Raw genomic sequence first — 12,861 nt, forward strand, 5'->3', positions numbered from 1 at the left:
CTGGTGGGTGAGGAAGATTTCCATTTAGAGGTGAGGGAACTGAGGCGCAGAGGTGGATACGGTTCCTGACGGCCGTGGCCGGCAGTGCTGAGAAGGCGTGCTAAGCCGGCTGCGTGGAAGTCTGTGCCTGTCACCTCTGTGTGCCCCCTCACCCCTGTCCAGATGGCTTCCGAGACATGGAGGTGACAGAGCCCTCCTGCAGGGAAGTCCCAGTCCCTGCAGGAGTTGGAACACACCTGAGGGTCCAGATAGTCACAGGGAGGGAGAAACGGATGGTGTCAGTGGCAGAGGACTTCAGACTAGGAAATGGAGGGAGCAGAGCTGGGGTAAGTCCGGGAAGGCTTCCTGGAAGAGAGGAGACCCGTGGAGAATCCTACCCACAGAGGGAAGTTTAGAGCACGACCCCAGTCATGGCCTTCGGGAAGGGCACGGTCTCCATACCGGTGACTGCAGTACGAGGCAGAGAAGGCGAGCCCTAGGAGGTGACGCGCGGTGACCCGGGCCACGGACGGCAGAGCGGGAGTCGGCTTCTGGCTCTGCTGTGTCCTCACTGTGCGACCTTGGGCGTTAGTTCCTTGTCTGCTCTTCAATTCATGTGTGAAATGGGAACAATAACATAATTCCCCACAGGATTGTTGTGAGGGCTACACGCGTCACCGCACGTGCTTAGAAGTGACCCCGGTATATGAGCTCAGCTGCTGTGACCCTTATCTGCCGTACTCCTTCTGTACGGGACAGGGAGGTGCTCTAGAAGGAGGGAACAGCACGCGCAGGTGTTTGGAAGGGAGGAGAAAGCTGGGCCGGGAAGCGGGGCGTGTGGTGCCGTGTGGAGGGGCCCTGTGTCCCCCTCTCTGTCTCCCGGGGCCTTGCGCCCTCCCTGGCGTGTGCCAGGAATCAGAAGGGAGTCGGTGCGTCTCTCTGGCTGAGCGTGGGCTCTGGAACCAGGTGGCTAGCTTCAACTTACACTGTGTGCTCATCTGCAAAGTGGGGACATTAACGGTACCTCCCTCGCTGGCCTGTTACGAGGACAGAGTGAGTGTGTGTGGAGCATTTACCCACTGAGCACACGGTGAGCACACTCAGTGTTGGGCACAGTGAATTAGCGAATGAGTTGGGGCTTGGGATAGAGACTGGGATGTGGGAGGGCCTTGGGGGCAGGATGGCAGTGGCCCCAAGCCCTTGACCCGCCCCACGGAATCGGTGCTCCCCTGTTGTAGGAGCTCGGCCACGAGGAGCTCTTTGTGGCCGTGGAGATGCTGTCAGCCGTGGTCCTGATTGACCAGGCCCTGGAGGCCAGGGATGTCGGCGGCTTCTGGAGCAGTCTGGTGAACCCCGCCACGGGCCTGGCCGAGGTGCAAGGAGAGAACGCTCAGCGGTGAGAAGGTTTAGCAGGTGTGAGCGGGAGGGGGCGGAGCCAGGACTCCACCCTCTGCCTGGGACCCAGCCTTCTGCGAGGTTCCTTGCTCCTGAGCCCAGGCCCCTCTCTGGGGCTGTTCGCAGCCCCTGGCCCGTGACTCGTCCTGGGAGGGGGGCTCAAGCATCCCCCCTTCCTCCATTCCTTGTGCTTTCGTAGAGGTTTGAGTCCCGCCCTGTGCCAGGTACTATCCCGGGTGGTGGGAAACGGCAGTGAACAAAGCCAAGTTCCGGCTCTCATCCAACCCACGTGCTCGTAGAGGGGACAGGCAAAGCCAACGTGCCGGATGACTGGCAGGGAGGAAGAGCCATGGCAGAACCAGAAGGGGCCGAGGGGGAAAAGGCTGGGGACAGGCGGGGGGTTAGGGAAGGCCCCGTCGGTAAGGGGGCGTTGAGAGGGACCTCGGGGCATCTGTGGTTGCGGGGAGCTGCGTGGGGCACAGGCCCAGAGCAGGACATTGCTTGGTGTGTGCAGGGAGTGCCGTGGAAGCCGGCGTCGCCAGGCAGAGAGGGCCGAGCGGTGGCTGTGAAGCAGTGGGGGCCACGCCATAGCTTGGGAAGGGAGCCACAGGAGGGTTTCAGTGAGGAGGGGCCGATGTGACCTTTTGCCAGGCTCTCGGTGGCTGCTGCACTGCGGACGGCTCCAGGGTTGATCAGGACGGGCAGGCAGCCTCCAGGCCAGGCGCAAGGAAGTCATGGCCGAGGGCAGCGGGTGTGGGTGGTGGCGAAGGGGAGTCTGCTCCTGGGTCTGTTCCCCAAGTGGATCTGATGGGACTTGGTTGCGTGTGGATGTGGCTGTGAGGGGGAGAGCGTGGTCACCTGTGGCTCCAAGATTTCCTCCCTTAGAGATTGGAGTGTGTGTTGACAGGAGTGGGAAGGACTGGGGCACACAGGCCAAATGGAGGTGCAGAGCTCAGGCGTGAGCGGCAGGCGTGTGATCACATCCGGCATCCGCGGAAGGAGCGAGGAGGCCGCTGGCGTTTGCGCACGGGTGGCGGGTTGGGGAGACCTTAAGGTTTCGGCGTCCTGAGCCGTGAGGTCAGGGTATGAGTCTGGAGACCGAGCGGTGGGAGGCTGGGGCACGCGGGGCTCGGGCAGGGCGGGGAGCCAGCACAGGGGCCTCGGAAGAACAGTGGACAAGGGGAGAAGAGTAGGAGAGCGTGGTGAGCCCCCTGACTTCCCGCTGGTGGGGCCCCCGCTGCCCACCCTCTCTCCCTCTGCTGCCAGTTACTTTGATGCGCTGGTGGCGCTGCGGCAGGGGCGTGCGCCAGACGGCGTCTTGAGCTGGAATGACCTGCAGGCCACCGTGAACCAGGTCAACGCTCAGGTGCAGGAAGAAACCGATCGTGAGTGGAGTCCAGGGCGGGCAGAGGCAGCCCATCCCTTACCTAGTCCCTCTGCCCACCGACGTGTGTCTTGCCCAGAGGTGCTGGCGGTCAGCCTCATCAACGAGGCTCTGGACCAGGGCAGCCCCGAGAAGACCCTGTCGGCCCTCCTGCTCCCCTCGGCTGGCCTGGACGACGTCCACCTGCCTGTGGCCCCTCGGTACCATCTCCTCCTTGTGGCGGCCAAAAGGCAGAAGGCCCAGGTGAGGTCTGCGTCGGTCGCTGGAGCAGAAAGAGCATCCGCCGTGGGCGGAGCTGTGCCCAGGATGCACCTGGGGCCAGCCCAGTCTGATGAGAGTCCCCTCTGGGGGTGGAGGGCAGGAGGGGCCGTGGGGGTAGGTGGCCCCACGGCCAGGGCACTGGACCGAGCTCCGGATGCCAGCACGCAGAGAGTGGTGGGGGCTTGTGCGTGGGTAGAGCACAGGCCTGGGGGCCAGAGAACGAGGCTGGACTTCCTGCTCTGACACTCAGCGACGTTGTGACCTCCAGCAAATCCCGTGTCTCTGAGCTCTGCTAACGCGTCCGTAACACGCTGCATGCGCTGGTTCTACGTGCCTTCCGGAATGGGGGAATCACACGATCGGAGAGCGTGGTGGGGTCCTAAGTCTGTAGCGCCCTGAGCCCATGGTGGCGCGGGGGGTTGGGGGCTAGACCTGCTGGGCCAGACGCCTCAATGTGCATCCTGGTGGGCTGACCCTGCCCACGTCCTGCTGTTTCCTCACCTGCAGACACGGCATGACAGTCGACGTGTCTCGCGGTCAGGGGTTCGGGGACATGGCGTGCTGGTAAAGCTGCCTGGGTTCTTCCCGGGCCGAGCATTGTGGGCTTTACAAAAGCCGGTTCCAAAGAAAGTGCTTTAGAGCGCTGCCTGGAGCACAGCGGCCCGTCACGTTCTGTTTAGAAAGGTTCTCCCATGGGGCGTCTGGGTGGCTCAGTCGGTTAAGCATCCGACTTCGGCTCAGGTCATGATCCCACAGTTCGTGGGTTCGAGCCCTGCATCGGGCTCTGTGCTGACAGCTCAGAACCTGAAGCCTGCTTCGGATTCTGTGTCCACCCCCCCCGCCCCTCCCCCGCTCACGCTCCGTCTCTCTCTCAAAAATAAACACATTAAAAAATTAAAAAAAAAAAAAGTTCCTCCTGTCTGTGAGGAGGGTTGGCAGGGAGCGAAGTCTGGGGTTGGGGCTGGGTGAAGGGGGGTGGGGCGGTGGGGAACCAGCCTGACCCTGAGGCCTGCACAGACTCTCAGCCTGTGGTCACACATAGCCTGCCACGCCTGGTGGTGTAGAAGGTTTGGAGCAGGGATGGGAAGGACAGAGGGGAGGCCAGGGTCAGGGTCGGCCCGAGAAGGTGCACAGTGAGGCACAGGGGCGCAGGAGCAGGGCAGGTGCAGGGAGACTTTGGTCCGGGCTCTCCTGGGACGTGGCTGAGGCACAAGGGCAGGGAGGTGAGCTGCCCGGAGGGTGGAGGCTCTGGGGGTGCTGCGGCCAAGCTGAGTCGGTGCTTGGCCAGCCTGAGAGCAGTCCCGGACCGAGCCTTCTGAGCCTGGCAGCAGCCCACCGGAGCAGGTGACAAGGCCATGTCTGCACGCGGGTCCTCGCACAGCTGAGCTTGGGGCCTGCCTGGCCCGGCTCTCATCTCTCCCACATCTCTTGACATCCCAGGCAACGGGGGACCCCGGAGCGGTGCTGTGGCTGGAAGAGATCCGCCGGGAGGTGGTTCGAGCCAACCAGGACACGAACGCCGCACAGCAGAGTACGTGGGCCTGGGGGGGGGGCCCTGCAGGAGTCTGTGGCCGGGGTGGGGTGGGGGCTGGGGGAGGGAAAGAGGTAAGGGCTCCCCACCCAGGGAGATGGGCCAGAACCAGAGCAGGGCCTTGCTGCTCGGACTAGAGGGTGGGCTTCCAGCAGCCGGGCTGGCAAGTCTCAGGGGGCTGAGAGCCCACAGCCCACCCGTGCCTCCGTCCACGCCTTCCAGTGGGTACTTGACCCTGAAGCCTGAGCGTGTGAAATTGGATGGTGGCCGAAGGTCCATCCCATACCGCCCGCTCTGGCTGGGGGGCTAGTCAGGTGTGGGCGGCGGGGGTCAGTACACAGAGACACTTGCGTTGCAGAGCGCGTGCTGGTGGTGTCGGTCCGTACTGTCTGGAGTCCCTCTGTCTGTCTGTCTGTCTGTCTGCGTGACGGAAGGCAGGTGCTGCACTTCTCGGACTTTATTCTCTCCCTAAGAAACTGCCCTGAGCTTCTCTGCCCGTATCCTGCCCTTGAGCTTCTGTACGAGAGAGATTGGAGCTGTCTTCTTACCCCGCCCCAGCCAGCCCCATGCTGCCTCCCTCCAGGAAGCCTTCCTTGACTGCTACCCTTTCCTCCAGGCACAGCCGCGTGCTCTGTTTTCATCTATGTCTGCATCCATGCTGGGAGGTTCCCTGTCCCCTCCTTTAGATGGGCCTTTTGTGTCCTGTGAATCCCACCCCCGTAGGCAGGACAGGGTGCTTGGGAGGGAGTTGGGGGAGGGGTAGGGACCAACCCCTGCCTCCTGATGCCCCTGTCAGTGGCTCTCGGTGTGGCCGCCATCAACCAGGCCATCAAGGAGGGCAAGGCGGCCCAGACAGAGCGGGTGTTAAGGAACCCCTCCGTGGCCCTCCGGGGGGTGGTTCCCAACTGCGCCGACAGCTACCAGCGAGTCCTGGAAGGAGCCATGGCAAAGAAGCGGCGCCCAGGTAATGGCCCAGCCCCTCCCGCCGCGTGTCCCAGCCGCCCGCTGCCTCCTCTGAGCCTCGCGTCCTTACCTGGCTTCTGCTCAGGGGACGCGGCTCTCTGGGTCCAACACGACATGAGGGATGGCTCCGCCTACTACCTGCACCTGCAGACCTTCCGGGGAACTTGGGAGCCGCCCACCGGCTGCCGCCTGAACGCGTCCCACCTGACTCGGGAGGAGATCCAGGTTGGCAGAGCCCCTGTGCAGGAGGGGCCGGGGAGGGCCTTCCCTGTAGCTGAGGCTCCGCCTGCCAGGGTGCCACAGGCTCTCTCCTGCCTCCACAGTCCGCCATCACCAAGGTCACGGCTGCCCGTGACCGCCAACAGCTCTGGAAGGCCAACGTCGGCTTAGTCATCCAGCTCCAGGCCCGCATGCGCGGCTTCCTGGTTCGGCAGAAGTTCGCTGAGCGCTCCCGCTTTCTGAGGACCTGGCTGCCGGCGGTCATCAAGATCCAGGTGGCGGGCACTGGCCTTGGAAGTCCAGGGCCTGGGGTCTGGGCTTTGGGGTTTCCTTCCCGCCTGCTCTCTGCTGAGTGGGAGGCGGATGATCTTCCGGCCCCCGAGCGGTGGGGTTTGAGAGGAGCATGCGTTCCAGAGCCTGGGTTTGGGTCCCATCTCCGCCACTTAGTCACCACGTGACCCCGCCAGGCACGTACTCTGGACCAGCTTCCCCCTCTGCAGAATGGAAACGTGAATGTCGTAGCGCCCCCCCCCCCCCCCATGCAGGGCTGTCGTGAGGCCTAAGCGAGGTGACATCCAACGGGCATCTGAACAGTGCCAGTCACTGTCATCACCATCACTGTCCCCAGGGCATGAGCTGCTTCGTTGCCTCCCCGTGGGGAGGAGGGAGTGAGGTTTAGTGAGCCATTGGGGTTCGGACATGAGGGGGGCGTCCCGGGTCGGGGGTAAACAGGAAAGGGTGGACCAGCCCCAAGGGGAACTTTTGTCTCCAGCCAGCCCTTTCGACTTGTATCCTTCCGACCTGCGGATGGTCCCACGAGTAGCTGGGGACAGGGGCGACTCGGAAGGTGGGCCTCGGGCCCGACCACCTTACGAGCCAGGAAAGATGGGAGTCGAGCACAGAGACTCCCCAGGTAGATGTGACCTGCAGGTGTCACGGGCACGTGTGCACCGTGAAGATACTTTACATAATGAACGTGCGCACACCCGGTATCTGCAGGGACGCCCGCTGGCCCGGGGCAAGGGCAGGAGACGGACGGGAGACACACAGAGGAGCGACCACATCTCCCCTGGCGGGGCCAGGAACACAGCCGACATTAGATGCTGTGCTGATAGGGACGCAGAGCAACCCAGAAGAGTCCCCTGGGGCGGGGGTGGGGGGGGGGGGCGAGTGGTCCCTGAGTATGCACTAGCCCGTGTGGGGGGGTGGTAACGGAGGGTTTGGGCTTTAGAGTTAGAGGCTGGAGTTTGTCTCCTGGTCCTGCCATTTCTGGGTCGTACGAGGACCTTGGGCGCCTTCCCTAAGCCTTCTCCAGCACCGTCCCCTCATTCACGACGATGGTCCTGACCTCACGTGTGGATTGTGAGGGTTGAGCAGGAAAGTTTCACGTAGCGCTGAGCTGGTGAGCACTCCACTGGTGGTGGCCATGATACCAGGTTACCTGGCAGGGCGCTGGTCCCAGAAGTCAATGCAGAACCTTAGCAGTTAGCACTGAGTGGTCTGATCGCAGGGATTCCCCCCGCCTGAGCCTGGACTGGAATTTCACCCCAAAACTACAGAGCTAAGAAGCCACGGCAGCAGAGGCAGAGGGGATGGGGTCAGGGCGCATTTGCCACCAGCCCTGGAGCTGTGCGGGTTCCGGCCCCGGTCCTGGGAGGCGGGGGAAGGGAGAGGTGGCCCAGAGCCTCTCGGGCCACCTGTCCTCCCGCCGTAGAGAAGTAGTAAGGGTCAGCAATGGTGTTGGTGGGGCGTACGGAGACCTCCCTCTCTCCCGAAGGCTCTGAGCCTGGCTGAGAGCCAGTCCCTGTCCTGCCTTTCGACCAATCCAGACTGGGGGGGGGAGGGGCTCTTTAGGAAGGAGCTGTGTGTGGGGGGCGGAGGAAGAGAGGAGAGGGGTCCCCTCTGCTTTTCACCGCAGCAGGTATCCAGAGGGACAGTCTGTACCTGCAGAAGGAGAGGATGCAGCACCTGGAAAAGGCCTGGGCTGGGGGCTTCCTGGGCCTGCAGGCTCCAGGGTGGACAGCTGCTGTCCTGGGGCCACCCTGCCTCTTTTACACCCCATCCCAACAGGGTGACACGGTCAGCCTCAGGAGGGAGCCCGGCCCGGAGGACTGGCTCTGGGGAGGGTTGGGAGGGCAGTTAGTCGAGAAGGGATACTCCAAACGCACCAGCCCCAGTGTCAGCGATGGGGTATCGCCCAGGGCCTGAGCGCCCAGGACATGTTCCATGTGAGCCCTAAAAGACAGGAAGGGTTTTGGGGGCAGGTGGGGCTGGGGGTCGGGATGGGGGGCGTAAACGAAGGGTCAGGGCAGAAAGTCACCAGGCATGTTTAGAGGAAAGTGAATCGGCTGGTGTGGCTGGAATCACGAAGGAAGGAGCCAGTGGGGGGACGTGTGTGTGTCAGATGGTCGAGAACTTCTGGAAATTGGGGGCCGAGAGAGACACAGTCCGAGAAGTACGTTAGGAAACTAATCTACACAGGCTTGGCATGAAAGGGGAGAGGCCCCTGAGAGGGAAGGGGGCCGTGAGGTTTGGTTTTAGAGACCGAAGAGGGCCGGGTGCCCTGAATCGCTGTGCTCTGTGCAGGGGAGGCTGGCACAGGGTTGGGTGCGAGCGGGGTGAGGTCGTTGGAACAGGAGTGTGACTAGGGGAGCGTGGGCGGCCCGCGGCCCACACGGCTCTGCCTGTGTGCCCGTGTCTCTGTGCGCCTCCCCAGACTGGGCGTGGGGGATGGCGGAGCACGTGCGTGTGTTTGGGGGGACGGCGCGTGCTCTGGTGACGGGGTGTAGACTGTATTACTACTGTCTTTTAAGCTCGTTGCCTTACAGTAGAGTCCCTGCGAGGAGGTGTCGGTTGGCCTGGGTGTGTGCGTGTGCATATGCGTGTGCTGGGACCAGGGAGGGCGGCAGGCGTTTGGTCTCCCCATGTGGATGGGAGTTCTCTGACACCAGGGCTGGCTTTCCCTCCCCTCCCCCTCCCCCTCCCCCTCCCCCTCCCCCTCCCCCTCCCCCTCCCCCTCCCCTTGCCTGCCTCCCTCCTGCTTCCCTGGAGGGCCTCTCAGGCAAGCGGGAACCAGCCGGGCTCTTCTCCTTTCCTGTCCTGACGCCCAGGCTCACTGGCGGGGTTACAGGCAGCGGAAGACCTACCTGGGACGGCTGCAGTATTTAAAAGCAAACTCGGACGCTGTAATCAAGGTAGCTGTCACGGTTTGGGTGGGTTCCTGTCTCTTGAACCCTCTGAGAACGATTGTTTAGTCCTCTTGCCTCGTGGCCTCTGGGGACAGCTGGACTGGCCCGGGCCGGAGGGTGGCCCCCGAGCCTGGAGCTCTGACGCAGTGCACGTCCTCAGATCCAGGCCTGGGTCCGGATGTGGGCAGCTCGGAGGCGGTACCGGAGGCGTCTGGGATACTTCCAGAAGAACGTGAGTGTCCTCCTGCTGTCCCCGTGCCCGGCCTTCACGCATGAGACCAGGGCAGGGGCGGCCAGCGGCCCTTTCGCACCTGTGTTCACGGCAGGTTAACTCCATTGTGAAGATCCAGGCGTTCTTCCGAGCCCGGAAAGCCCGGGATGACTACAGAATGTTAGGTACGCGGCTTGGTCTCCTCTCTGTCGTGAGTACACGGCCTGCCCTCCCCTGTCCGCGCGAGCCCACGGCCCCCGAGAGTCAGCAAGGCAGAGGGTCACGCCACCCCCCCCCCCCCAAGCTTGCAGCCTGGGCTCTGGAGACGCCGTTGGCCCTTCTTGAGCCCCTGCCCTCGTTGCCAGCTGATGTCCCCGACCTTGAGCATATGGCTCAGGACCCGGGGTGCGTGTGGGAGTGAAGACATGTGCTCTGCCTTTGGGGATCGCCCAGTCTGGTGGTAGAGACAGGAAATCCCCCAGGCTCAGACAGGTCCAGATGTCCCTCCTGGGGCCGCACAGCAGGGAGAGAGTAGGAGACGTCTGTGCAGAACGTCCGATAGGGGTTGTAGCAGGAGCTCCTGCCCGCCAGGTAACATGGCCCGGGCCCCTGGAGGACTCCCCCGAGCACGTTCTTTCTGTGCCAGGCCTCCATTATCTCCCCGTCGCTACCAGCAAAGTAATCAAGGGAAGGGGCTTCTCCCCACACCCTTGCGTGACCCGTGGCTCCCCCAGCTCCGGCCTCTGGGCCGTGCATGAAGCCTTCTGCAGTGTCAGGACTGAGTGCCAGCACCTAGGGGTGCTCCGTCATCCTGCCCCTTGTCCCCTCAGCGGGGCACGCACCTAAAGCCTCAAAGGGGTCCTTCTGGGCCCTTCTTGGCTCCTGTCCTGAAAGTCCAGAAGCCCAGCCTCGGATGCCCTGCTCTTTGTGAAATAGACCCAGGGTCCATTTCCAAGTTTCCTCCAGTCCTTGGGTTCTGGAACAGGTGGGCCCCTTTCCCTTCCAGGCCTGAGGCAGCATTCCTGGGCATCAGGTGGCCTGCACTGCCCTGGGACGTCCCTCCTACCCCACTCTGCCCGTCCTGCCCGCAGGGGTGCCGCCTGCCCATCTCTGACTCTGGGCACTCAGCCGATCAGAAGGACAAATTGGAGTAGGGGGTTCGTGGAGGCAGCTAGGGCTCTGACTTGGGGGCGGGAGAGGTCCCTGGCCTGGGCCCAGGGGCGAGGAGAGCAAGGGAAGGACGGTTCTTCCGTCATAACTGCCCATAAGAGACAAGGAGCTCGGGGACAGGACCGGCCTGGAGGCGGCCTGCTGGCCTCAAGCAGGCTGGGGACCAGGAGGTGGTGAGAGGCAGGGAGCTGCTGAGGAAGCCCCCGCGAGGGCTCGGCTCGTCCCGACGCCTCTTCCCTTCCCGCCAGTGCACGTGCCCCATCCCCCTCTCAGCGTGGTGTGCAGATTTGCCCACCTCTTGAATCAAAGCCAGGAGGACTTCCTGGCCGAGGCAGAGCTGCTGAAGCTTCAGGAAGAGGTGGTCAGGAAGATCCGGTCCAACCAGCAGCTGCAGCAGGACCTCAACCTCATGGACGTCAAGATCGGCCTGCTGGTGAAGAACCGGATCACCCTGCAGGTGAGGGGCCGGGCTGCCCCCCGCCAGACCCAGCTGCTTCCGGGGAGGTGGCTACTCGAGCACGTGTTACGTGTCGGATTTCATCACCTGGCTCAGGCCCTCGCTCCCGCGGCGCTTCGGGGGGCAGGTGACGGTGGAACTGGAACGCCTGCTTCTGCCGCTTCCCAGTGAGGGGGCCGCCAGCCGCCTCTTTCATCTCTGAGTCTGTTTCCTCCTCGGAGGCGGGAATAATCAGAGCGCCCACCTCACCAGGCCCGTGTAGACAGAGAGGAAAGTACCTCAAACCGCAAATTACGAGGCCGCGCCGCGTGGGTAGAAGCGGCAGTGACGGCCCCAGCCCGGGCGCGCGACGTGAGAAATGAGCAAAATCCCACAGACGCGACGCCCGGGCTGCTGGCCGGCCCTCTCTGGGGACGGGACGCACCCTGTGGAAGCAGAGGTGCCAGACGGAGTGGCAGGGCGGGGGGCGGGGGGGCGCGCACCCTCGAACCGTGTGCGGGGGCGCCTGGAACCGCAGAAAGGCCCGGTTCCTCGAGGCCTGATTCTGACCCCGCGCCGTGCCCCCCGGCACCTGCAGGAGGTGATCTCCCACTGCAAGAAGCTGACCAGTAAGAACAAAGAGCAGCTGTCGGGTATGATGGTTCTGGACAAGCAGAAGGGCCTGAAGTCGCTGAGCAGAGAGAAAAGGCAGAAACTAGAAGCTTACCAGCACCTCTTCTACCTGCTGCAGGTGAGCAGGAGCCTTTGGAACGAGAGGACCCCACCGTCCCCGAAGCGTCTGGGGCCCGGAGGCCTCTCTGTGCCCGTAACCCTCATGCCTTGACCCCGGGGACTGCCCCCCACTGCTGCTTGTCTGGAAGGTTCCTCGCACCTCCCAGGAAGCGGGCCGGAGCCTTCTCCTCTCCGGTCCCCATCGGGAGAGCCTCTGATGCATCACCGGCCCTCGAGGCCCATCACACGCCTCCTGTTTCCCCCGTTGCTTGCAGACTCAGCCTCTCTACCTGGCCAAGCTGATCTTTCACATGCCACAGAACAGAACCACCAAGTTCATGGAGTCCGTGATTTTCAGCCTGTACAACTATGCCTCCAACCGCCGCGAGGCCTACCTCCTGCTCCAGCTCTTCAAGACAGCGCTCCAGGAGGAGATCAGGTAGGCTTTCCGCGCCCAGACGAGTGGGAAGGGAACGGGTTGAGAGACGTCACCGTCGGCCCCTTCACAAGGGGACGGTTTGTTGAGGTTCGAGGGCAGAAATGGAATCACGAGACCTCTTCTCAGCCTCACGTGGAGCGTCTGTAAGAGCCTCCGAGGACAGTACGGAGGGAGGATGTGGGCGGGCAAGTTAGCGCACAGGCCGTCAGGACGGGCCTTGAGAGGGGCCATAGCAGAGCAGGCTTCGAAGGGCCGCAGTCTCGGAGAGGAGCAGCTCTTTGTCCTACACAGAGACAGGAGACCAGCTCCGGTGACCTCTCGAACCACAGGTCAAAGGTGGAGCAGCCCCAGGACATGGTGACAGGCAACGCCGCGGTAGTGGGGCTCGTGGTGAGGTTCTACCGTAATGGGCGGGGCCAGAGCGCCCTGCGCGAGATCCTGGGCAGAGTCGTCCAGGACGTGCTGGAGGACAAGACGCTGAGCGTCCACATCGACCCCGTTCACCTCTACAAGAGCTGGATCAACCAGAGCGAGGCCCAGACCGGCCAGCGCAGGTGAGGGGCGGTGCAGGTGAGCAGCAGCAGAGGGAGAGCGCCTTTGACCAGCTCGGCAGGTGGCATAGAAATGAGCTGCTGATGTATGCAGATACGACGCCGGCCCCGCGGGATGAACTAAAGCAGCTTTTAGCGCCCCCTCTGGTGGTTAGCGTGGAACTGATGTAAATGACGCGGACCTGGGTGTAGAATGAGCACAGGTGAACGTGCAAACGTGTTTAATTGGCGTGTCGGGGCTTGCTTGAGAGCGGCCCGTCCGACCTGCCGGGAGTTGGGATACGGACGCCTCCTTGATGGGGGATAGCCGAGCACCCAGATTTGCAGGCGGATAGACAAGTGGGGTGGCAGGAGAGCTGGTCGGCCTTGTAGACTGGGGGTGCTACTCGGGGGCACGGTCCT

The 12,861-nt window shown here is 63.3% G+C and overlaps 1 protein-coding gene across 4 annotated transcripts in view; it reads left to right on the top strand.

Moving 5' to 3' along the window:
* Positions 1-12,861, top strand: part of IQGAP3 (IQ motif containing GTPase activating protein 3) — a 35,528-nt gene that overhangs the window by 14,291 nt on the left and 8,376 nt on the right. For all 4 annotated transcript variants that reach the window (XM_006943075.5, XM_045048392.1, XM_045048390.1 and 1 more), the window contains 14 exons: positions 1,218-1,375; positions 2,641-2,759; positions 2,838-3,001; positions 4,460-4,550; positions 5,347-5,514; positions 5,599-5,738; positions 5,837-6,007; positions 8,843-8,926; positions 9,081-9,152; positions 9,247-9,316; positions 10,550-10,758; positions 11,336-11,488; positions 11,745-11,908; positions 12,238-12,462. In XM_006943075.5, coding sequence (XP_006943137.3) covers positions 1,218-1,375; positions 2,641-2,759; positions 2,838-3,001; positions 4,460-4,550; positions 5,347-5,514; positions 5,599-5,738; positions 5,837-6,007; positions 8,843-8,926; positions 9,081-9,152; positions 9,247-9,316; positions 10,550-10,758; positions 11,336-11,488; positions 11,745-11,908; positions 12,238-12,462 — 1,988 coding nt within the window. The remainder of the gene's footprint in view (positions 1-1,217; positions 1,376-2,640; positions 2,760-2,837; positions 3,002-4,459; positions 4,551-5,346; positions 5,515-5,598; positions 5,739-5,836; positions 6,008-8,842; positions 8,927-9,080; positions 9,153-9,246; positions 9,317-10,549; positions 10,759-11,335; positions 11,489-11,744; positions 11,909-12,237; positions 12,463-12,861) is intronic.

Source organism: Felis catus, chromosome F1 (assembly GCF_018350175.1).
Source record: "Felis catus isolate Fca126 chromosome F1, F.catus_Fca126_mat1.0, whole genome shotgun sequence".
Classification (NCBI taxonomy): domain Eukaryota; kingdom Metazoa; phylum Chordata; class Mammalia; order Carnivora; family Felidae; genus Felis; species Felis catus.